This window comes from Cebus imitator, unplaced genomic scaffold (assembly GCF_001604975.1).
Source record: "Cebus imitator isolate Cc_AM_T3 unplaced genomic scaffold, Cebus_imitator-1.0 Scaffold351, whole genome shotgun sequence".
Taxonomy (NCBI): domain Eukaryota; kingdom Metazoa; phylum Chordata; class Mammalia; order Primates; family Cebidae; genus Cebus; species Cebus imitator.
This window is the reverse complement of record NW_016107666.1, coordinates 620,687-646,567: the sequence shown is the minus strand read 5'-3', so window position 1 is coordinate 646,567 and position 25,881 is coordinate 620,687. Positions and strand designations below refer to the sequence as shown.

The 25,881-nt window shown below is 41.7% G+C and overlaps 2 protein-coding genes across 5 annotated transcripts in view; one reads left to right on the top strand and one right to left on the bottom strand.

The window, feature by feature from the left end:
- Window positions 1-8,842, bottom strand: part of NGLY1 (N-glycanase 1) — a 63,386-nt gene extending 54,544 nt beyond the window's left edge. For 3 of the 4 annotated variants that reach the window (XM_017506214.1, XM_017506215.1, XM_017506217.1), the window contains exon 1: window positions 8,607-8,842. In XM_017506214.1, coding sequence (XP_017361703.1) covers window positions 8,607-8,737 — 131 coding nt within the window. In that variant the 5' untranslated portion in view covers window positions 8,738-8,842. Of the gene's footprint in view, window positions 1-8,090; window positions 8,287-8,606 lie in introns of those variants that run through there. The other variant, XM_017506216.2, reaches the window with a different exon arrangement.
- On the top strand, window positions 8,538-17,667 carry OXSM (3-oxoacyl-ACP synthase, mitochondrial). The gene is made up of 4 exons (XM_017506218.2): window positions 8,538-8,627; window positions 13,023-13,272; window positions 14,106-15,116; window positions 17,225-17,667. The coding sequence occupies exons 3-4, from the start codon at window positions 14,137-14,139 to the stop codon at window positions 17,625-17,627; spliced, it is 1,383 nt and encodes a 460-aa protein (XP_017361707.1). The 5' UTR covers window positions 8,538-8,627; window positions 13,023-13,272; window positions 14,106-14,136; the 3' UTR covers window positions 17,628-17,667.
- The last annotated feature ends 8,214 nt before the right edge of the window (window positions 17,668-25,881 follow it).

The following is a 25,881-nucleotide window of genomic DNA, read 5'->3' as shown; positions in this document are numbered from 1 at the left end:
GCCGCACCTCCGAACGAGGTACCAGGTTCGTTCCAAAGTGACTGGTTGATCAGCAGGATTAACCCCAAAAAAGGCGGCGAAAGCAGCCCAAATGGGGCGAGCCGAGGCAAGTTGGGGCACTGCCCCACCTGGGAAGCGTATCTGGACCCGAGGAGGATCGGCGGACTTCACCTCCTTGGTACTCCGATTCAGATACAGCGCTTCACTGACCCGCAGCCCATAGCCCAGGAAAACGTCTGGCTGAGAACCGCCCTGAGTTGCAGACCCGGGCAACAGCCCAGGAAGGCCCGCAGGCCCAGCTGGACCAGTGCCTTAGCGCAGACCAGGGCAGAGACTTGGACTAACACGGAGAAAGCTTGCCAGAAGTAACTGCCCAACCCACAGAAGAAGGGAAAGTTGAATGCCGGTAGGGGAATACGGCCAGACAGGTCCCACCCCAACAAGATCCGGCAAACGGAATCCCTTTCCCAGGAGAGTTTCGCAGTTAACACGTCAGACACAGCTCCAACCGGGAGGGAGAAAAAGGCCCGCCATTGGGAAGGTGGGGCTAATCCCACCAGCATAAACGGAAACCAGGCAAAGAACAAACAGCACCCCGGCTGAGACCTAGGAAGCCCAGCAGTGCCTCCATAGGCCGACAACGGACACTGTCTCAAGCAGGACACTGACACCTGCGTTTAAAAAAAAGCCTCATATAGGAGAAATAACCCCAACTTTAACAGAAAGGACGCCCACTCAGAGATCCCACCCAAAATCACCAACTTCAAAGATCAAAGATAGATAAAGCCATGAAGATGGGAAGAAACCAGTGCAAAAAGGATGAAAACATCAAAGTCCAGAATGCCTCTACTCCCCAGAGAGATTACAACGCCTCACCAGCAAGGGAACAAACCAGGTTAGAGAATGATTTTGATGAGCTTACAGACGCAGGCTTCAGAAGATGGGTAATAACGAACTTCTCTGAGCTAAAAGAACATGTTAAAACCCAATGCAAAAAACCTAAGAACCTGGAAAAAAGATTAGACGAAATGCTAATGAGAATAACCAGCCTACAGAAGAATATAAACGACTTGATGGAGCTGAAAAACACAGCAGGAGAACTTTGTGAAGCATACACAAGTTTCAACAGCAGAATCGATCAAGGAGAAGAAAGGATATCGGAGATTGAAGAGCAACTCAATGACATAAAAAGAGAAGGCAAGAAAAGAGAAAAAAGAGTGAAAAAAAAAAGAACAAAGCCTCCAAGAAATATGGGATTATGTGAAAAGACTTAATCTATGTTTGATTGGCGTACCTGAAGAGGATGGGGAAAATGAATCCAAGCTGGAAAACACTCTTCAGGATATTATTCAGGAGAACTTCCCCCAAACTAGCAAAGCAGGTCAACATTCAAATACAGGAAATACAAAGAACACCACAAAGATACTCCTCAAGAAGAGCAACGCCAAGGCACATAATCGTCAGATTCACCAGGGTTGAAATGAAGGAAAAAATGCTAAGGGCAGCCAGAGAGAAAGGTCGGGTCACCCACAAAGGAAAGCCCATCAGATCCACAGAGGATCTCTCAGCAGAAACCCTACAAGCCAAAAGAGAGTGGGGGCCAGTATTCAACATTCTTAAAGAAAAGAACTTTCAACCTAGAATTTTATATCCAGCCAAACTAAGCTTCATAAGTGAAGGAGAAATAAAATCCTTTACAGACAAGCAATTACTGAGAGATTTCGTCGCCACCAGACCTGCCTTACAAAAGATCCTGAAGGAAACACTAAACACGGAAAAAAACATCCAGTACCAGCTAATGCAAAAACAAACCAATTGGTAAAGACCAAGGATGCAATGAGGAAACTGCATCAACCAATGGGCAAAACAACCAGTAACAAAATGGCAGGATCAAATTCACACATAACAATATTAACGTTAAATGTAAATGCCCCAATCAAAAGACACAGACTGGCAAACTGGGTAAACTGTCAAAACCCATGGGTGTGCTGTATTCAGGAGACTCATGTGTATTCAGGAGACTCATCTCACATGCAAAGACACACATAGACTCAAAATAAAGGGATGGAAGAAGATCTACCAAGCAAATGGAGAGCAAAAAAAAAGCAGGGATTACACTCTGATAAAATGATCAAAAGAGACAAAGAAGGGCATTACATATGGTGAAAGGATGAATACGACAAGAAGAGCTAACTATCCTAAATATATATGCACCCAATACAGGAGTACCCAGATATATTAAGCAAGTTCTTAATGACCTCCAAAGAGACTTAGACTCCTGCACAATAATAGTGGGAGACTTTAACACTCCATTGTAAATATTAGACAGATCAATGAGACAGAAAATCCACAAGGATATCCAGGACTTGAATGCAGAACTGGAACAAGTGGACCTAATACACATCTACAGAACTCTCCACCTAAAACCCACAGACTATACATTCTTCTCAGCACCACATCACACTTATTCTAAAATTGATCACATAATTGGAAGTAAATCACTCCTGAGCAAATGCAAAAGAACAGAAATCATAACAAACACTCTCTCAGACCACAGTGCTATCAAATTAGATCTCAGGTTTAAGAAACTTACTCAAAACTGTACAACTTCATGGAAACAGAACAACTGGCTCCTGAATGTCAACTGGATAAACAATGAAATGAAGGCAGAAACAAAGATGTTCTTCAAAACCAACAAGAACGAGGACACAATGTACCAGAATCTATGGGACACATTCAAAGCAGTGTCTAGAGGGAAATTTATAGCAATAAATGCCCATGAGAAGCGAGGAAAGATCTAAAATTGACACCCTATCGTCAAAAGTGAAAGAGCTAGTGGAGCAAGATCAAAACAACTCAAAAGCTAGCAGAAGACAAGAAATAATTAAGATCAGAGCAGAAATGAAGGAGATAGAGACACAAAAAAACCCTTCAAAAAAATCAATATATCCAGGAGCTGTTTTTTTGAAATGATCAACAAAATAGACTGCTAGCCAGATTAATAAAAAAAAAGAAGAATCAAATAGATACAATAAAAAATTATAAAGGGGAAATCACTACCAATCCCGCAGAAATAAAAGCCACCATCAGTGATTACTACAAACAACTCTGCACATAAACCAGTAAACCTGAAAGAAATGGATAAATTCCTGGACACTTGCGCCCTCCCATGCCTAAACCAGGAAGAAGTTGAAATCTTGAACAGACCAATAACAAGGGCTGAAGTTAAGACAGCAATTAATAGCCTACCGACTAAAAAAAGTCCAGGTCCAGATGGTTCACAGCTGAATAATACCAGACGTACAAAGAGGAGCAGGTACCATTCATTCTGAAACTATTCCAAACAATACAAAAAGAGGGAATCCTCCCCAACTCATTTTATGAGACCAATATCATCCTGACACCAAAACCCGGCAGAGACTCAACAATAAAAGAAAACTTCAGGCCAGTATCCATGATGAACATAGATGCAAAAATCTTATTTATTTATTTATTTATTTATTTATTTTGAGACGGAGTTTTGCTCCTGTTACCCAGGCTGGAGTGCAATGGCGCGATCTCGGCTCATCGCAACCTCCGCCTCCTGGGTTCAGGCAATTCTCCTGCCTCAGCCTCCTGAGTAGCTGGGATTACAGGCACGCGCCACCATGCCCAGCTAATTTTTTGTATTTTTAGTAGAGACGGGGTTTCACCATGTTGACCAGGATGGTCTCGATCTCTTGACCTCGTGATCCACCCGCCTCGGCCTCCCAAAGTGCTGGGATTACATACAGGCTTGAGCCTCCGCGCCTGGCCCAAAAATTTTGAATAAAATACTGGCAAACTGATTGCAACAGCACATCAAAAAGCTTATCCATCACGATCAAGTATGCTTCATCCCAGGTATGAAAGGCTGGTTCAACATACGCAAGTCTATAAACGTAATCCAGCACATAAATAGAACCAAAGACAAAAACCACGATTATCTCAATAGATGCAGACAAGGCCTTTGACAAAATTCAACAGCCCTTTATTCTAAAAATTCTCAATAAACTAGGTATTGATGGAACATATCACAAAATAATAAAAGCTATTTATGACAAACCCACTGCCAATATCATACTGAACCGGCAAAAACTGGAAGCATTTGCTTTGAAATCTGGCACTAGACAAGGATGCCCTCTCTTACCACTGTTATTCAATATAGTATTGGAAGTTCTAGTCAGGGCAATCAGGCAAGAAAAAGAAATAAAGGGCATTTAGTTAGGAAAGGAGGAAGTCAAATTGTCTCTATTTGCAGATGACATGATTGCATATTTAGAAAACCCCCTCTTCTCAGCCCCAAATCTTCTAAAGCTGATAAGCAACTTCAACAAAGTCTCAGGATACAAAATCAATGTGCAGAAATCACAAGCATTCCTATACACTAATAACAGACTAACAGAGAGCAAAATCAAGAGCAAACTCCCATTCACAATTGCTTCAGGGAGAATAAAATACCTAGGAATACAACTAACAAAGGAGGTAAAGGACCTCTTCATGGAGAACTACAAACCACAGCTCAAGGAAATAATACACAAACAGATGGAAAAACATTCCATGCTGATGGTTAGGAAGAATCAATATCGTGAAAATGGCCATACTGCCCAAAGTAATTTATACATTCAATGCTATCCCCATCAAACTATCAATGACCTTCTTCACAGAACGGGAAAAAAAACACTTTAAACTTCATATGGAACCAAAAAAGAGCCTGCATAGCCAAGACAATCCTAAACAAAAAGAACAAAGCTAGAGGCATCACACTGCTGGACTTCAAACTATACTACCAGGCAACAGTAATCAAAACAGCATATACTGGTACCAAATCAGAGACACAGACCAAGGGAACACAACAGCGGCCTCAAGAACAACACCACACATGTACAGCCCTCTAATCTTTGACAAACCTGACAAAAACAAGCAATGGGGAAAGGATATCCTGTTTAATGAAAGGTGTTTGGAAAGTTGGCTAGCAATGTACACAAAGCAGAAACTGGACCCCTTCTTGACACCTTACACTAAAATTAATTCCAGATGGATTAAGGGCTTAAATATAAGACCTAACACCATAAAAACCCTAGAAGAAAACCTAAGCAAAACCCTCCAGGACATAGGCATAGGCAAGGACTTCATGACTAAAACACCAAAAGCAATGGCAACAGGAGCCAAAATAGACAAATGGGATCTAATTAAACTTCGGAGCTTCTGTACAGCAAAAGAAACAATCATTAGAGCAAACTGGCAACCAACAGAATGGGAAAAATTGTTTGCAATCTACCCATTTGACAAAGGGCTAATATCCAGAATCTACAAAGAACTAAAACAGATTTACAAGAAAAAAACAAACAAATCCATCCAAAAGTAGGCAAAGGATATGAACAGACACTTTTCAAAAGAAGACATATATGAAGCCAACAAACATGAAAAAATGCTCATCATCACTGGTCATTAGAGAAATGCAAATTAAAACCACATTGAAGATATCATCGCACACCAGTTAGAATGGCAATCGTTAAAAAATCTGGAGACAACAAATGCTGGAGAGGATGTGGAGAAATAAGAACACTTTACGCTTTTGGTGGGAGTGTAAATTAGTTCAACCATTGTGCAAGACAACCCTGTTGCAATTCCTCAAGGATCTAGATATAGAAATTCCATTTGACCTAGCAATCCCATTATTGGGTATATACCCAAAGGATTATAAATCGTTCTATTATAAAGACACATGTACACGTATGTTCATCACAGCACTGTTTACAATAGCAAAGACCTGGAACCAACCCAAATGCCCATCAATGATAGACTGGACAAAGAAAATGTGGCACATATACACCATGGAATACTATGCAGATGTCAAAAACGATGAGTTCGTGTCCTTTTTAGGGACATGGATGAAACTAGAAACCATCATGCTTAGCAAACAGACACAAGAACAGAAAATCAAACACCACATGTTCTCACTCATAGGCGGGTGTTGAACAATGGGAACACGTGGACATGGAGAGGGGAGCATCACACACTGGGGCCCATTTTGGGGAGAACAGGGGAGGGACAATGGGAGGGAAGGTGGGGAGGGATAATGTGGGGAGAAATGTCAGGTATAGGTGATGGGGGGATGGAGGCAGCAAAGCACATTGCCATGAATGTACCTATGCAACAATCTTGCATGATCTGCACACATACCCCAGAATCTAAAGTACAATAATAAAAAAAAAAAGGTTACTGAAAAAAAAAAAAAGAAAAAGAAATCTGAAGTTATGTTTTATCATTTTGTCTCCTCTCATTACAGTTCTACTCCATGTACTCAGTCATTGAGAACTGTCCATTCCTGCCTACAATACTTTTCTCCATTCCATTCGTGGATTTGCAGTTATGATTACCCCTAAGATTCGTAATTGGGATCAATGCCTTGTGTCTTCTCCCATTATTATTCTACATGAAACTCTTTCATTATGCTTTTCTCTTTTTTTTTTAGAGACGGCCTTGCTTTGTCAACCAGAGAGGCAGGCTGTGTTGTGAACATAACACAGTGCAGCCTAGAACTCTTGCACTCAAGAAATCCTCTAGCCTCAGCTTCTCTCAGCTGAGATTATTACGTGTGTGCCACCATGCCCAACTAATCATTATGCTTCTCTTTGACTCTAGAAACTCAAGTTGCTTTCTTTTGCCTATCACTATTACCTAAGACAAACTTAAAAGGGCAGTTTTTCATATAATCTCCAATTATATCAGTTCCAAATTCCTAATTCCCTTTTAAGATAAAAACTCTTTAAAAATCAGAAACATGGCTGGGTGTGGTGGCTTACGCCAGTAATCCCTGAACTTTGGAAGGCCAAGGTGGGTGGATCACCTGAGGTCAGGAGTTTGAGACCAGCCTGGCCAACATGATGAAACCCTGTCTCTACTAAAAATATAAAAATTAGCTGGGTGGCACATGCCTGTAACACCAGCTGCTCAGGAGGCTGAGGCAGGAGAATCTCTTGAACCCAGGAGGCAGAGGTTGCAGTGAGCCGAGATCACGCCACTTACACTCCAGCCTGGGCAACAAGAGCAACACTCCGTCTCAAAAAAAATAAATAAATAAAAATCAGAAATATAAGCCATTAGTAAAGACTATAACATTAACTGACAGCATGGCAAGTTTCTTTTAGGAGTTTAGTAAACATTCATAATGACGACTATGTTGCTAAAAGTCATTATTTGCATGCAGTGGTTTCCTTTCTCAAACTAACTTAACCTCAACATTTTCGGTTTCACTGGATTTAAAGCAGAAGTGAGTCTTCATGACAAGGCCACTTCCTTGTACTGTGAAGAGCTGTAAGGCCTCAAAGGGTAAAAAAGGTGAGTTGAGAAGGTGTCATAGAGCACAAAGGTGGTCCCCACAAAGGTCACAATTACACAGCTGTGAACAGGCTACATGCTGCATCCTTCATAGCACCTGTCACAAAATAAAGGCTCAATATTTTCCCTTAAATTTGCTTTAAAAATCATTACCATTACCTAAATGAACATTATTACCGACCTGGATTTTAAAAACTACACATGTAACCAATGTCTAAAAACTGGGTCACATGAAACCTACAACCTTGAAACTGAGAAGAATTTCTTCATAGACTTCATGACAATATACCAACCACTTAATGTATACCAGAGGCTGAGGGGAACAGAGAACCTAATTAATCACGGTGACCTGATAAATGAGGTAACAACACTAAAGCAAGTGGCGGTCCTTTAGCCTCAGTTCCATTTCCCTCCCCCCACATCATGCTCCTCCTTAAGACACATCATTTGATCTGAAGAGTTGAGGTGGGTATTCATTTAGAATGAATAATCAAACCTGCCTCCCAGTTCCCAAAATCTACAAGGTCCCTTAGACCTCTAGAAGTGCAATTTTGCTCACAGGAGAATGAAGCAAATTACTCTCATCCAAGGCGACTACCTCCACAAATTTTGAAAGGGTTATGTAGAATCCAGGTATTAAAATAAAAACTGTAACTTCAAAGTACTACAGTTAATGTTTCAATCAACAAAAGTGGGCAGACGAAAACACTAAAAATGTAAAAACCCACCACTTCAGAAGCGTTATGCTTTAGTACTAGGATAGTCTCAGCATGGGAAGAAAACATCACCTTGTCAGTGACTAACTTTTGATAAGCATGTGGACATGTAAGCCAGTTCGCTCGAAAAAATGCACTCAAGGGGAATGCCACGCGGTTACCGGCTGTGTCCTGACATCTGAGGCCGTTAAACGACGAGAAGAGCGGCAGTGTCTGAATCGCGCCTTCCTACCTCTCCTCCGCCCCGCCCCGCTTCCGGGGCTCCAGTTCACCCGCGGCACCCAGACTGCAGGTGCCAAGTCACAACTGCAAAGAAACTTCCTCTTCCCGAGCGGGGATGGGACCTGGCCCGGTCCCGAGGCCCCCGGCCGGTGGGCTTGGACGTTAGGAGCAGAACCCGCTCCAGGTCCCGGTCTGTCCCGGCGTCGGTGCCCTCCGGGGCTCGGGCAGACGCACCCAGTCCCTGGCCGACCAGGCGCCGCGGCCCACCTGCCCCGGTACCCGCCGTCGGACCCCGTTGACCTGCACCTGAGGATGTTGTCAGCATAGGTGAGCAGCAGCTTGGAGGCCTCCAGAAAGGTGTCCGGAGTGTTCTGGCAAAGCTCGGCCACGGCCGGGGACGCCGAGCCTGAGGAGCTGCCCAGCGCCGCCGCCGCCATGCTTGAGCGCCAGCGGCTGTCGCCGCCCCTCGCGCTCGCGTCCCACACTGAGCAGGCGCCTCAGCGCGCGGCGACTACCGCAGCCACCGGGAGGGGCGGGGTCCTTGGCCGGCAGGGGCGGGGAGCAGGGGAGCTCGGCGGGGTGCGGTGGCGGCCCCTTGGGGACGGGCGAGGGGCTGATCAGAAGGGGTGAGGGCCTAGGGCGGCAGGGGCGGGGAGCTTCGACCCGAGGCTGGTGCCTCTTCTTGCGGGTTGGGGCGGGGTTCTGCAAGGAGGGGCGTGGCCTGGGCGCCGGTACTGAGGGGCGTGGGCCGGGAGGAGGGCGTTTTCTATCCTCAGGACCCACGAGCTCGGCTGGACAGGAGGCAGGCTTCTGCCTCACGGCACCGGGCGAATGGTGCTGGCATGTTCCTCTCAGAAACCCGGATCCCTCTGTGCCCTGGGCCAGCCGAATTGATCCAGCTACTAAAGCGGAGAAACCGCATGTACCTCCCTCCTTTCTTACAAGTAAAACGACCTTAAAGCCATCTCCTTCGCTGGTTGTCAGGCCGTTCTACACAAAAGTGGATGAAAGATCCCAGAAGGAAGGAGCAACAGACGTCAAAAACAAAACCATGGCTATAAACTCGGCTGGGTTTGTTACATGAATTCTTTTCAGAATTTTGAGAATGACTGAAAATCAAAGTCCCAGCTCAACTAGTATATGATTCCTCTGTTTTGCTCTTGTTACCCAGACTGGAGTGCAATGGCGCGATCTCGGCTCACTGCAACCTCCGCCTCCTGGGTTCAAGCAATTCTCCTGCCTCAGCCTCCCGAGTAGCTGGGATTATAGGCGTGTCTTTTTTCTATTTTATTAAAGAATGGTGTTAGCCAGGCGTGGTAGTGCACGCCTGTAGTCCCAGCTACTTGGAAGGCTGAGAGGCAGGAGAAGCGCTTGAACCCAGGAGGCAGAGGTTGCAGTGAGCTGAAATTGCACCACTGCACTCCAGCCTGCGAGACAGAGTGGTACTCTATCTCAAAAAAAAGAAAAGAAAAAAAAAAAGAATAGTGCTATGATATGTCAACTCTAAAAATGATGTTTTTAATAAAGGTGAAATCCTGGAAAAAATATTTTGGAGCAAAAAAAAAATCAAAGAACAAGAATTTAAATACTGATTATTAGACCATTCCTTGGTTGTTTGAAACAATGATTGGTATAAAGAAAGTTAGGGTAGCTTATTCAGCTTTTCTAAAGGAAACTGTAGAATTAGCATATCTCTAACTTGACTGAAATGGACGAAGCAGCCAGGAAAATGAGACAAAATCCCTTATTATAATGGATTCCCTTCATAGCTTTATAAATGGTGGTATTCAAAAGATATTATAGTTACTCAAGAACTTTAACAGGAGTGTTGCTAAAGAGTTATTTGGAAGGACTTAAATTTCAGATGATTTTAAAATTTTATTTATTTATTTTTAAAAGAGATGGGGTTTCATCATGTTGGTCAGGCTGGTCTCGAACACCTGACCTTGTGATCCACCCGCCTCAGCCTCCCAAAGTGCTGGGATTACAGGCGTGAGCCACCGCGCCTGGCCCTCAGATGATTTTTTTTTAAAATAGTGATTTCTAAGATTTTTGGACTATACATTGTTATCACAGTATTAATGCTATGGCATTGGTTTTCACAAAAGTCATTTGGTAAGAAACGCACAAAAAGTGCATGTATACTATCAAATGTAAGGATAAATGTTGATTTATTCATTCCATAATTCATTCATCCATTGTATATTTATGAAGTGACTACTAGATGCCAAGCAATGTGAAGGAGACAAGTATGGTCCCTACTCTCATGGAAGTCATAGTAAGTTTAGAGCAGTGGTTGGACAAGCAACAGCAGCATCACCAGGAAACTTGTCAGGAAAACAAATTCTGAAGTTCCATCTTTAAAGGTGGAGCCCAGCAATCTACGTGGTAACAAGCCCTTCAGGTGATTTTGACTCACAGTAAACTTTGAGAACTACTAAGGGAGGAAAATTTCACTGTGGGCTGCAGTTTCAGTGAGGAGGGGAGATTTGAACAGAAGCCCTAAACTGAGAGGTTAAGAAGGTGAGAAAGGAGAGGACTTGCTAGCTGTGAAAGACTCCCCACCCTCCTTAAATCATGTACAATATCCTAGTAATGTTTCCTTCTCAACATCTCCTCGCCATTGCCTTCAGAACCTCTTCACGTTTCATCTATTAACTTTCTTCCCTGTGTCCGTTTCCACATCCTTCTAACCCACCCTGTTCTTTTGTGCAATAGTGATCTTTCTAAAGCACCCATTTGATCATGTTGGTCTCCTGGTAAAAAGATTTCTATGGCCCCCCTCTACCCACATTCTAAGTTAAGAACCAGGCTGGTAACTTAAATTTTTAAGTGACTTTGTTCAAGACGAAAAGGAGTTATAGAGACTCTGGTGAAGGGAATGAGAGAGTTTACCATGTCCTTTCTAGAGGACATTAGATTCAATAAAATACTGTTGGTTCACACCTGTAATCCCAGCACTTCGGGAGGCTGAGGCAGGCGGATCATGAGGTCAGGAGATCGAGACCATCCTGGCAAACATGGTAAAACCCCGTCTCTACTAAAAATACAAAAATTAGCTGGGCATGGTGGCACACACCTGTAGCCCCAGCTACTTGGGAGGCTGAGGCAGGAGAATCGCTTGAACCCAGGAGGTAGAGGTTGCAGTGAGCTGAGATTGCACCACTGCACTCTAGCCTGGCAAGAGAGAGAGACTTCTGTCTAAAAAAATAAACAAAAAAAGAATGGTGCACTCCAAATTATACCCTGGAGGCCAGCATATGCTCTCTGAACTGCGGGATTAAATCCAAAATCCTCAGTATGACACCCCAGGCTTTTGTGATCCGGCCCCTGCCTTGCTTTCATGCTTTTACTGTTGCTTTGTCCCACACCTCAAATATGATGTTGGCCACATTCTCAGCAGTTTTGGAAGATACCATGGCACTTCATTTCTCCAGGCCTTTGCTCTACTCCTCCTGCCAGGATGCCCTTTCCCACCCAATTTACTAGACAAACATTCATTTCCAAGATGCAGTACAAGGATCATTTCTCTGAAGCTTTTTCTGACTTCATTAGGTAACACAGACCTCATTGTCCCTTTTGTGTTATAATAATTCTATTATAGCACCTGTTTCAATAGTTTGCACTTGTTTCTATGGCTGTCTCCCTTTACTAGACCATGAACTTCTTGAAAGCAAGAGCTATACCTCTATTCATTTTTGCATTCAAGCATAGAGAGGAAGAAAATGAATGGTTGTTGAAAATAGCAAAAGTACAGAGATGAGAAAAGTTAGGGTCAATCAAGACATAGTGTAGTGAGAAAATCAGTTTACTGGGTGGAAAGCACATTTAATAGAGAATGGGAGCTATAACTGGAAAGATAGTTTTGAATCGGATTACAAAGAATTTAAGGCAAACCTAAGAAGTCTTAACAGAAGGTTAGGATAAGCAGAGCCCATTTGAAGATTTTGGTGCAAGAAAACACAACGGTATTATAGCAGGAAACATGGTACCAAATATAAAAAGCTGTCAAATATCATAAAATTTCCCACCCTTTCCAGAGCAAAGAAAAGGCGATAAGAGGTAGGTATAAAAATGATGGTCTTTTTACTTTTAGTCTTTTTACTTTTCTGCAAGATTTAATTTGTCACTTCTTATCCGAGATGATTTTGTGATGTTATAAAAGAAAAACAAAAAAGCACATTAAAACTGTATGATCGCCAGGCACAGTGGCTCACAGCTGTAACTCCAGCACTTTGGGAGGCTGTGTCTCTAATCTGGTGATAACGTTAATTTTTTTTTTTTTTTAATTGGAAGCAAGTTTGTTAGGAAAGTAAAGGAACAAAGAATGGCTACTCCATAGGCAGAACAGCCTGGTGACAACATTTAAGAAGTAAAAACTTTATTACAAAAACATTTGTTTATTGTAGAAAAGGTATTAAATAAAGCTAAGCAAAAATGAGGGAGATCACAATCATTACACATCTTGCAGACCTTTAAAGAATTATTTTTGAAAAAACAGATATACACTGTTTTGTAACTATGTCTCCTAACAGTCTCAACATCTCATTAATATTCACCTGTAGAGTTATTTTAAACAGCTGCATGGCATTTGGAGATACACAACCAGTAGGATACGATGGGGTTCCTTCTCTGACAACATGGGAATATTTGGGCATTATCACTGCCAAAGAAAAATGTCTTTTTGATGGCGAAAATGCTATTTCATCGCGTTATGTGCAGGTCCTTGATTACCGGCGAGTCACTGAAGTTCCGAGAGGGGTTCTCTTGAGGCAAACAGCTACCCCGTCGCCTCCCACAATCTGACCTCCGCCAAGGGGACGCGGCTCAAAGTCAAACGGCGGAAGGGGAGTCGAACGTGACCCGTGCGTGGGAGCGCGCATGAGCGTACGTGCGTGCGCGCGTGCGCGTGTGCTCCGGAGCGTCGTCGCCTAGGACGGTGGCTGCGTGTCCTGCGCGATCCCTGTTACAGGTATCGCTCGCTACCTTCCTCCTTCGCCCCTCCTTTCCTCCTTTAAAGTCACATCAAGTCGGGGTTGAATTTCGAGAGGGGAGTCCAAGGACCTGGGGCCTGATTTCTCTTTCTCTCTCCACGCTGCTTCGGGTGTGTACGTGTGTGGCGGTGCCTGAGAGGCGGCACAGGGAATGGCTACACCGTTCTAGTCCCGCCCTTGGCCTCCGTAGCACTCTTGAAATGATCAGCCAGCCCTAACCACTCCTTCCACAGATGATTCAATTGGAGAAGTTTAGAGGAGTGGAAAGACTTGTCCCCTTCCCCCAGTCGCAAGCTTGGTCACAGAGTCGATTGCCAAATCATGTATCCAGACGCTCAGTCTAGGGCTCTTAGCCCTGGGTGGCCTTTTGAAAAGGTTGGTTATCCTTAAGTATTGAAGATTGATAAAGCCACTTACCTACTTAAAAGAATATGCCCTGAAATGCGTTTTCTGTGCCACTGACACCAGAAATGCTATTTAGAAGTTATCCTGAGAAAGGATGCTTCCTGCAGCTCATATCAGGCTAGAGGTGCTTTTATATTTTTCATTGAATTACTCTGTTTCGGTGAATCCAATGAATCATCACTTCATTTTTTTGTCTTCAAATGTCAGAGGGCACTTAAAATCTTAAAAAGGAGATAAGTTTAAACAGGTGGTTTGATGATAAGGTATAAATTAAAATTATGGAACATCTTCCCTGTGCTCATTAGCAGCTCATATCAAGCACCCAAAGGAACACCTTGGATGTTTTTCCTTAGGCCCTTAAGCTTTTTAAAAGAATACCTCCTAGGTGTGTTGTGGTCTGTTACAGGAATGTGCTTCTGATCATCTGAATCTTAATCATGTCCAACTGCCTGCAAAATTTCCTGAAAATTGCAAGCACTCATCTTCTGTGTTCAAGATTATGCCAGCAGTTAACAAGAAGTAAAAGGAAGTTTTTCGGAACTGTGCCAATATCCAGATTGCATAGGCGAGTTGTCATTACAGGCATTGGCTTAGTGACTCCTCTTGGTGTTGGAACTCACCTGGTTTGGGATCGTCTTATGCGAGGAGAGAGTGGAATTGTTTCACTGATAGGTGAAGAGTATAAGAGTCTCCCTTGCAGTGTTGCTGCTTATGTGCCAAGAGGTTGTGATGAAGGTCAGTTCAATGAACAAAACTTTGTGTCCAAATCAGATATCAAGTCCATGTCTTCTCCCACCATCATGGCTATGGGGGCTGCAGAATTAGCCATGAAGGATTCCGGCTGGCATCCTCAGTCAGAAGCTGATCAAGTGGCTACTGGTGTTGCAATTGGCATGGGAATGATTCCTCTTGAAGTTGTTTCTGAAACTGCTTTGAATTTTCAGACAAAAGGTTACAATAAAGTTAGCCCATTTTTTGTCCCTAAGATTCTGGTCAATATGGCAGCAGGCCAGGTTAGCATCCGATATAAACTCAAGGGCCCCAATCATGCAGTGTCCACAGCCTGTACCACAGGAGCTCATGCTGTGGGAGACTCTTTCAGATTTGTAGCCCGTGGTGATGCTGATGTGATGGTGGCTGGAGGTACAGATTCTTGTATTAGCCCTTTATCTCTTGCTGGGTTTTCCAGAGCCCGGGCTCTGAGCACAAACTCAGATCCCAAGTTGGCATGTCGACCATTTCATCCAAAGAGAGATGGTTTTGTAATGGGAGAAGGTGCAGCTGTGCTGGTGCTGGAAGAATATGAACATGCTATTCAAAGAAGAGCCCGGATCTATGCAGAAGTTTTGGGCTATGGACTCTCAGGTGACGCTGGTCACATAACTGCCCCTGATCCTGAAGGAGAAGGTGCCTTAAGGTAAAGATGGGTTATTTCCTTCAAAATGAAAATATTTCTCCAAATAAGACACTTTATTGGAGTCCCAGATTAGGGAAAATTGTAGTATCTGGCCTTGATGTACAGTATCTCTATCATTTTTCCCTTTTAGACTAAAGAAGATTTTTAAATTCTTTGCTTAAGACATTTGAAGTATTTCAGAGCATTTGAATATCTTTACAAAAATTGCATTTGAGTTAAACTTAATAGAGTTGCAAAAAAGACCATGTATGTCTTTGCCAATTTGTCATGCCTCCATTTGTACTTAAGCATCAGTGTGCTCCCTCACAAAGTTCTCCTCTTTGACCCTTCATCAGACTTGGAAAGTAAAGTCAACCCTTCTAGATGTGTGTGGTCTTTGCCCCATTTCAACAGACTTCTGTTCTTTTCAAGTCAGCACTTCTCAAACTGTAATCACCTAGGGATATTACTTAAAATGCCAATTCTGATTCTGTAGGTCTAGTGTTGTGATTGAGATTCTGTTTTGTTTTGCCTTTTTAGAGACAGAGTCTCGCTGTGTTGCCCATGCTGGTCTTATTGCAGTCTCTAACTCCTGGGCTCAAGCAGTCCTCTCACCTCAGCCTCCTGAGTAACTGGGACTATAGGAATGCACCACTGAGACCAGTTTATTTTTTTATTTTTTGTAGAGATGGGGGTCTCGCTTTATTTCCCAGGCTGGAAGATTCTGTAGTTCTAACATGCCCCCAGGTGATGGTGATCTTGCTGGTTTAAGGACTATATTGAAGTTAACTGTTATAGATTAGTACACGTAAAATGAAAAAAAAAAAAAAAGTCCCTGGTAATGTGTTAATGGGTAGTTAATAGTTTAGCTTTCTTAAGTCATATTATGTTTTACGCAGTTAAATTAGCCAGAGTTAGCAACCTTTCCTGTAATGGGAAAAATAATAGTAAATATTTTTGGTTTTGTGGACCATGGAGTCTGTTGCAACTAATCAACTCTGCCATTGTCATGTGAAAGACACAGACAATATGTAAATGAGGGGGCATGAATGTGTTCCAGCGAAACTACAAAAATGGGCATCTAGCCAGTGCCATAGTTTACCTATCCCTAAATTATACTTTTGAATTTTATTTTCCTTTTTTTAATTATTATTTTTTAATAGAGATGGGGGTCTTGCTATGTTGCCGGAGCTGGTTGCGAACTCCTGGCCTCAAGCAGTCCTCCTGCCTTGGCCTCTCAAAGTGCTGGGATTACAGGCATGTAATTACAGTCACATTACAGCGACTATGCCTGGCCTGCTTTTGAATTATAGTGAGTAGCTGCTGGTGCTAAAAATGTCAAGCATAGTAACAAACTAGATGAAATGGTTATGTTCACAGGATATCTTTCAGCATACTTCAAATTATACTCTGAGCTGGCTGTTAAGAAATATATATTTATATACACTATACACACACACATACACACTATATATATACACACACAAGCACACATACATACATGTATATTTCTTTTAGGAACTAAGAGGAAGATGACATCCAAAAGGTTTTCAGAGGTTCCTTCAGATATATTTTTTACTTTTAAGTTTGTTTGGCTTGGCTTGCCTTTGTAATTCCTTGTTTAGAACTCTTGTAGCCAAAATAAAGAGGATTTTGAAAAGTTATTTGAAACACTGAAACAGTAGATTATTGGGAAATATGCCAAGTTTTAAATTAAATATACAAGAAAAAATTAGAATTATAATTCTCATAAAAAGTTGCCATACTCAAAAAATCCCTAGAAGCAAAATTATTCTAGCCTTGAGTCAACATGGTTTTTTTCCTCCGAGGAAAAATGCCAATGCAAATAAATGAAGTTATATTTTATTTGAGATTAAACAATCCTGCATTGGCTTGTGTATTTAACTCTTGGTGATGAAACAGTTTAAGGTAGTGAGTGTAACTCATTATTCCCATGCAGATGGCATCCTAACTCACATGGTAATCCAAGATGGGGTTCTGTTACTAGAGTAAGGGTTTCTTTTCATCCAGTATGCTCAGATACCTACATTTGTATCACATAAGCCATATAGATAAAGAGAGTTAAAGTTGAACTTAGTCCTGATAAATGTATTTTCTTGTTTTATTAGGTGTATGGCTGCTGCTTTAAAAGATGCAGGTGTACAACCTGAAGAGATATCCTATATCAATGCACATGCTACTTCCACACCATTGGGAGATGCTGCTGAAAACAAAGCTATCAAACATCTCTTCAAAGACCATGCATATGCCCTTGCAGTTTCCTCAACTAAGGGAGCAACAGGACATCTGCTGGGAGCTGCAGGGGCGGTTGAGGCAGCTTTTACCACACTAGCTTGTTATTATCAAAAACTACCACCTACTTTAAACCTGGATTGTACAGAACCAGAATTTGATCTCAACTATGTTCCACTAAAGGCACAGGATTGGAAAAGTGAGAAAAGATTTATTGGACTCAGCAATTCCTTTGGTTTTGGTGGTACTAATGCAACACTTTGTATTGCTGGAATGTAGAACAAATCATTTATAATTAAATATTGATTTTTAAATGTTATATGTGAAGAAATTGTGTATTTATATATTGATACCCACATATCCTTTATCCTTTCTCAACCTTGGCACTATTGATATTTGGGTACGATAATTCTTTGTTGGGAGAAGGGGGATTGTACTGTACATTGTTGGGTGTTTAACACCATCCTGATCTCTTCCTAATCTATTCCAATAGCACTCTCTTCCCCAATTGTGACAACCAAAAGTGTTTCTAGACATTGCCAAATGTTTTCTGGGGGAAAAAATACCCCTCCCCCCACCCATGAGAACCAGGGAATCTTCCTACTACTTTAGGTCAAAGAGTTTTCTATAATATTTGACCTGCTCCTGTCCCTTTCACAGACATTTAGTGACCAACTCTTCTTTGCTAGGCAGGATTGCTGTACTATAGAACTCCAGGTGTGCCATTCCCATAGAATATATAGAAAGGACTATAACGAAGTTTGCATCAGCATTCTTTGAGTAAAACTGTCAGCCAGTAATGATCTAGTTACTTCTTATATACGTAGCCTTCTTTTCTTCATATTATCCATACTGTAATTCAGTATAATGAAATTTCTCTAAACTCCCAAGCCATCAGTTCTCTGAAAGACGAAACTGAAACTGATTTGCCATTTCTTATTCTTTTTGTTTTTATGTTGGCACCTAGTGATTAACAGAGATAAAAGTCAGAGAGAGCCTTCCCACTGTGATCAAAGTCCTACAACTGGGAAGGAGAGGGGCACAGAAATGAAAGAGGATAGGAGGGGGTCTCAATCTGAAGTACCATTCTAATAACGTTTTGGCCAGCCCGATGGGCTGCAAAATCTTTTTTTTTGAGGCAGAGACTTGCTCTTGTCACCCAGGCTAGAGTGCAGTGGTGCAATCTCGGCTCACTGCAACCTCCACCTCCCAGGTTCAAGCAATTTTCCTGCCTCAGCATCCCGAGTAGCTGGGACTACAGGCGCTTGCCTGCCACCACATCTGGCTAATTTTTGCATTTTTAGTAGAGATGGGGTTTCCTCATGTTGGTCAGGCCAGTCTTGAACTCCTGAACTTGTGATCTGCCTGCCTCAGCCTCCCAAAGTGCTGGGATTACAGGCATGAGCCACCCTGCCTGGCTCAAAATCTGTTGTTAAAGGAGTTCCACATCTCTCCGGAATGGGCCTGCATTAGGACCCATACCATGCTTGGTCACAGGCTGTGAGCTACCCAGGCACAGCAGGAGATCTGAACTGTCCATTTCTCGTGGCCATTATAAACTACCCCTTGCACCACAGAGATCTATTTCTCCAAACAGGTTCATGAGACAGCTCCTTCTTGGTTCCTGTGGGCCTTTCTTTCTGAGGAGAAAATATATATGAGGGTAGTTAGTAGGATAAATAACAGCCTCTAAGACTGCAGTTGGTCTCAGGTTCGCAAATGCTATTCTTCTCTCTAATCCACTATTCATTCTAAATTCCCCTTACCCTCAGCTATCATCTTGTCAGGCCTTGGTGGCTTCCCTAGTGTTGTAACTCAAACCTTAATTCCTCAGGAATGTAAGCCCTTGGTAATCAAACCATTCCCTTTTGAGACAGTGGCTGCTGCATGTATCATAGAGCACTGAGATCAGGAGGCAAGGAAATGCCAGGAGATACCCACATAGATCACCTAGATTCCACATATATTCTCCCTGTCCGAATTGTGTGAACACAACACTACCTTCTCCATCGGAATAGGGTCAACTATCACAGTATGTTGACTTTATCGTTCTTGGGCACAAGAACTTCAAAGTGTCCTAGTGGCACCTACATCTTGTTCAATGTAGTACTTGTGTCTCCTGGCAAGAGTGTGTATCCTTTGGAGACCAGGACTTCCAACTTAAATAATTTATTTATTTAGCTTAAATAAAATCTTATTTAGTTGCAGTACATCTCTGCAATGCTCAGAATTGTAAAATGGGAAGCATGAAATCCCTTATTGTGATTGGATCACTAGAAATGACAGTAAATGGGGCCACTCATGTGTCCCAACTGCCTTTGTTTCTGAACGTATATGTTCTTTTTATTGCATACTTAATCCTATATAAAAGTTTTTGATGTAAGCACGTGCTGCATCCTGAGGATGGCACCACATCCAGTCAGAATTGTCACTGAGCTGGTGATTCAGGTGTGCCTTTAGAAGGCACATCCAGCATCTTTGAAGCTGCTATTAGATGACATGATATGCGATACAAATTACGGAACCAAGGTCATAGGACCATTTTGTTTGCTGTACAATAGGTCCCCCTGCTCAGCTGCCATGTCATAAGGGATTCCATGCCTGTGGATTATTTATTCCATAAGCTTGCAGACAGTGGTGCTGGCTGAGGCTCTGTGGGTAGGAAAGGCCAACCCGCATCTGAAATAGGTATCTATACCCATGAAGATAAACCACAGGTACTTCCTTTTGAGGTAGGTTGGACACTCAGAAGCAACAGTAGCAAGATATTGGTAAGTGAAAGTCTGTATTGTTGAGCTCACAGGTAACCTTCATTTTTCCCACTGTAGCCTCTTGATTCACATGCCTTTCATGCAAGTTATATGGTAGCCAATGACCAAGGCTGGCTGTCAATTGGCAAAGTCATTTTGTCTGCTTGGCTCTTTAGTCCCTCTACTGGGTTGGATACTTTCTGGTAGGTATAAATGTGTGATGCAGAAGTCTTTACCCTTCAAAAAGGGTCTATATGTCCATCCACACGCCTCTACTCAAGATATGGTTCTGCTGTTTCCATCCTTCTTTTTCTAGACTGCTGACTAACGGCCAGGCCTTTGGACACTGCCCAGGAATTTATATATGTTCTTACTTCTTGAGCCACTTCTGTATGAAGTGAGTGACCAGATGAAGCTCTTCCTATTGAGAAGATTTTTCCTTCCCAACATCTTTCAAGGCTATCCCTGAATGTGGTTGTGATGCAGCTGCCATTCATTTTCTACTTGAACTACTGTAAGACATGGTTTAGGAGGTAGAATCAGCAGGATATGGTAATTGATACCTTCACCTCCCTCCCTCCCCAATTCCTTGCTTCTTAATCTTTCCTATTTTCCGTCTCCACCTAGAATATAAATTCTACCAGAGGAGAGATTTTGCTACCTCTTTCACTACTATAGTTCCTGTGTCTAGAACAGTACCTGGTACAAACTGGGTCTCAATGAGCATTTGATAAACAATGAATGAATCTCAGTAAATTGTTCCACCAACTACCTATAGCTCAGATCACAAGACTAGTAAGAATCATCCTTGATTTCTCCCATTTCCTTTTTCCCTTTCCTAATCCTTCAACAAATCTAGCCAATTACATTTTCAAAATATGCCCCGAGTAGTCACTGCTCTCCATTTCTACCACTGTTGTCCTTTCTTCCCTGAACTGCAAGGGCCAACGTTTTGGTCTTCCTGCTTCCCCTTTCCATTGCTTTCTAAGTATTACTCATTCTTATAATAGTTGACAAATTGATCTTTTTACAATGTAAATCGGATTGTGTCATTTCCCTGCTGAAAATCTTCTGATGGCTTTCCACTTGACTTAGGTTGAATTCAAACACCTTACCAAGGTCTATGAGACCTCACAGGGCTTCCCTCTTTAATCTTACCTCATACTGCTCATGCTCAAACTGTGCTAGTGTATCAGCATCTGTATCCTCAAAAACACCAATCTTATTTCTGCTCTTGTCTGGAATACTTTCCTCTTTATGTGAAAATTGGCTTCCTCTTTCTATTTGACTTTCAGTACAAATGTCTCTTCTTGAGAGAGGCCTTCCCTAGTCACCAATTCTAAAGTAACCCTTTTTCATCTTTCCCAATCCTTCTCCTCCCCACATCCCAGTGGTGTTATTTTTTTTTAATATATACTTTATTGCGTTTTAGGTTTTGGGGTACATGTGAAGAACATGCAAGTTTGTTGCATAGGTACATACATGGCAATGTGGTTTGCTGCCTTCCTCCCCATCGCCTATATCCAGCATTTCTCCCCACGTTATCCTCCCCAACTCCCCACCCATTGCTATACCTCCCCCGCAGTGGTGTTACTGAACATCTCTTTGCTTTTCCAGAGTCGTGCAAAATGGGAGATTTGGGCTTGGATCTAAACCACTAACACTGAACCTAACTTTTATTCATGAAAATAGATTCAATCTGTAAAATGGAGTCAGTATATTACCTGTTTAACAATGGTTTTGAGACTCAAATCCTGTTACTTAATATACTAATCTTCATATCTTTTTCACTATTAGAAATTACCTTTGAAAAATATATATTTATCTTTGGGGCTTTTTTCTTCCCTCTGGTAGTATATAAGCTTCATGGCAGAGAGATCTTATCAACATTGTGAACAAAAATGCTATTCCCATAACTCAGCAAAGTGTGTAGCACACGCATGTGTACACATATACATGTACCCACAAGCACATATACCAACAAAAACAGAAAAATTTTTGTTCCAACAGTGACTGAAAATATCTGTGTTATAGGAAGGACAACAAAGAGAAGAAGTTCATCCATGGTTTTAGAAAAGTAAGAGAGCTGTCATTACCATCAAGAGTGAGTGCAAGGGATTGACCTTATAGCCATAATTGGTGGAGGCACTAATGCTCATTCTCTGTCTAGTTACTTGAGACTCATGTTTGATCTTTGGTACCAAAGAGGAAAGGATGATGAGTATCTTGGTAATATCTTTAGAATTCCTTAGAGCAAGCAACATATCTTGAATTCTAAGAGACTAAATATGTTACCTTGAACAAAAATGCCCCTAGCTTAGGAATCAGCTAATTTTTGTTTTGTTTTCTGTAAAGGGCCAGATGGTAAATATTTTTGGCTATGTGAGTCATATGGTCTCATTTGCAACTTCTCAACTCTGCCCTTACAGTGCAAAAGCAGCCGTAGGAAAAAAGTACAAATACAAATGGGTATAGCAGGTTTTGGCCTTCAAGGATCCAGATTTGGCCAATGGGCTGTAGTTTTATGACTCTTGCTCCAACTCTGCAAGGAAGTACATTCTCTGAAATGGTTAGCCAGCTAAATTTTCTGTGTCAGTGTCCAGAAATTTTGCAATATAAGATTATACAGCTGAATTTTGATACTGTAATACTCATAATAATAACAACAGCACCACAGAGAGCTGGTGTTTATGTGCCAGGCGTTGTTTCAAGTACCTTTCTTAATATCATCCCACTTAATTATCATAATACCTATGTAGTTTAAGTTATATTGCTGTCCCCATTTTACAGATAAGAAATCTGGTATAGTGAGATTAAAAAGCTGGTCCAGTCACACAGCCAAACACTGGCAAAGCAGAGACTGAAAACTGTTTTCTGACTCCAAAGAGCAGGCTTTTGACCTCATGAATATACCACCTTCCCAAGGAGCAAGCATTGAAATCTTGTATCGAGCGGCAGAGCTAACTCTTTGGGACCCTGTTCTGAGTGGAGAGAAGGAAAGATTCAAATTTGATTGGCCATCTTGTTTTGTTTCTTTGGAAAAGAAGAAAGATGTGATCTGTTTTGTTATCACAGTTACTGACAAATAATTCAAGTGGGTAAAGTCTGATAACCAAATCACAACCTAAAAATTAAAATATTCCTCTCTAGGTATAAATATTCTATTCTTTTCAGGTTTATGGTTTGTGAATCTTTATGATTTTTTTAAACATTTTATCATAATACTTTAAGGCAAGGACTCTTTACAGGTAAAAACACCAGTGGTATATTTTTACATATATAAAACTGTCACAGGTATTTAACATATATATGGTTTATACCATAAGTAAAAGCACAGATGGTATATAATATGTGCTCATATATGCTCATTTAAAAAATATAAAATAGTGCAGAAGCTATGTCAGTCCTTTCTCTACATCCCTGACTGCTTGTTAGTAACACTGTGCAAACTCACAGTGCACTAAAATATGTGTTGCCATTTTGATCTGGTCTAATGTCAGCAAACAGCATATAAGAACTTTCTAGGCCGGGCGCGGTGGCTCACGCCTGTAATCCCAGCACTTTGGGAGGCCGAGGCGGGTGGATCACGAGGTCAAAAGATCGAGACCATCCTGGTCAACATGGTGAAACCCCGTCTCTACTAAAAATACAAAACATTAGCTGGGCATGGTGGCACGTGCCTGTAATCCCAGCTACTCAGGAGGCTGAGGCAGGAGAATTGCCTGAACCCAGGAGGCGGAGGTTGCGGTGAGCCGAGATCGCGCCATTGCACTCCAGCCTGGGTAACAAGAGTGAAACTCCGTCTCAAAAAAAAAAAAAACAAAAAACAAACAAAAAACAAAAAAAAGAACTTTCTTTATCCTTTCACTGCTTAATTTTATCATGGTCGAGCTCTGTTAAAGGTAGTCTGGTGGTGAATAACCTACCAGAAGATCTCTGCTTTTCCAGAGTGGTACAATGCCAGAAATGGGAGATTTGGGCTCGATAAGCCTGGATCTAAATCAGTGTCACTGAGCCTAATTTTTCTCACGAAGATAGAGTCAATCTGTAAAATAAAGTTAATATATTACCTGTTTAACAATGGTTTTGATACTCAAATCTAGTTGTTCAATATACTAAATATAATCCTCTGTACAAAGAGTAGATATTACATTTAAAGAGTCTTGTGGTCTTTTTTATATTAATGAATTAATTATCCAGGAGCTTGATTGCTAAGAACAGAAAAATGATTGGTTTTTTATTTTATCATTTGTGTGTGTCCATATCAATTTATTATTACTACTATTATTATTGTGTTATCCTGTGGCCTATTTTTTTTTTTGAGATGGAGTCTTGCCCTGTCGCCCAGGCTGGAGTGCAATGGCACAGTCTAGGCTCACTGCAACCTCTGCCTCCCGGGTTCAAGTGATTCTCCTGCATCAGCTTCCCGAGTAAGTGGGACTACAGTTGTGTGCCACTGTGCCTGGTTAATTTTTGTATTTTTAGTAGAGATGGGGTTTCACTGTGTTGGCCAGGCTGATCTCAAACCCCTGACTTTGTAATCTGCCTGCCTCAGCCTCCCAAAGTTCTGGAATTACAGACGTGAGCCACTGCACCCAGTGTGACCTATTATTAAATGGAGAAAAGCTTTGTCCAGGTAAAAAGAACCATATCCAGACTTTAGGAATTCCCCCTAATAAGCAGTCTAAGGCATTGAAATATCAACAAAGAAGCTTATGAAATTCCTTCTGTAGACATGAAAGGTTAGAAAGCTGCCTTCCTTGGCTAGCTTAGGCCCACCCCATTTTAGCAGTAGGGGTGGATTAGATGACCTCTCAAGGTTCTTTCTAGCTATGTTTTTTTTTTTTTCTTTTGATGTCTACTTAAAGATTATGCTAATTTTGCTGATTGTGAAATCCTTTGTACACAAGGTTGGTTGAAAACACTTGCTCATGATCTGAGTCTATGTCTGCCTGGTTAAAACTGTATACTTAAAATTAACAGGACCCAAATGCTCATGTTTTATACAAGCCATTGGGTCTTTTTTTTTTTTTTCTTCTCAAGAAGTTTTTTTTTAAGTTGTCTCTGGTCTAAAGCACGAAGGAGAAGGCTGATAAAAAATGCATTCAGTTATAGAAGGAATTAGATTATTTTAATAACTAAGCTCACTTGTATTGTGGTTCAGAAAAATGAATGAATAATAATGTAGAGTGCAAAGATCCAGGAGGTAATCCCCTAGACAAGACATTGCTGGAGCAGCATATTAACTAGAAAAGACCCTTTGTTAGAGGAGAGCAGAGAAAGAATTCTCCAAATCCATAAATGTCTTGTATTTAACAAATAACTGGTATAATACCTAAGGAGAATAGGCTCTGGAGCTAGCCTGCCTGGATTCAGAGAGTGGCTCTCACCTTTATGTATTCTGTGACCTTGGGAATTTATTTAATCTCTTTGTACTTGTGTTTCTCATCTGTAAGGGGGATAATAATAATACTGCATTAGGATTCTCTTGAGGGACAGACTAATGGAATGCATGTATATATATATATATATGGAATTTATTAAGTATCAACTCACATGATCACAAAGTCCCACAATAGGCTGTCTGCAGGCTGAGTAGCAAGGAGAGCCAGTTTGAGTTCCAAAACTGAAGAACTTGGAGTGCAATGTTCGAGGGCAGGAAGCATCCAGGATGGGAGAAAGATGTAGGTTGGGGGGCTAGGCCAGTTTCTCTTTTTACATTTTTCTGCCTGCTTATATTCTAGCTGTGCTGGCAGTTGATTAGACTGTGCCCACCCAGATTA

Bases quoted from the DNA above. Each gene is read 5' to 3' on its own strand.
- OXSM (XM_017506218.2), top strand. From the start codon at position 14,137: ATGTCCAACTGCCTGCAAAATTTCCTGAAAATTGCAAGCACTCATCTT. The intron at 15,117-17,224 runs GTAAAGATGGGT...TTGTTTTATTAG, and splicing joins GAAGGAGAAGGTGCCTTAAG to GTGTATGGCTGCTGCTTTAA.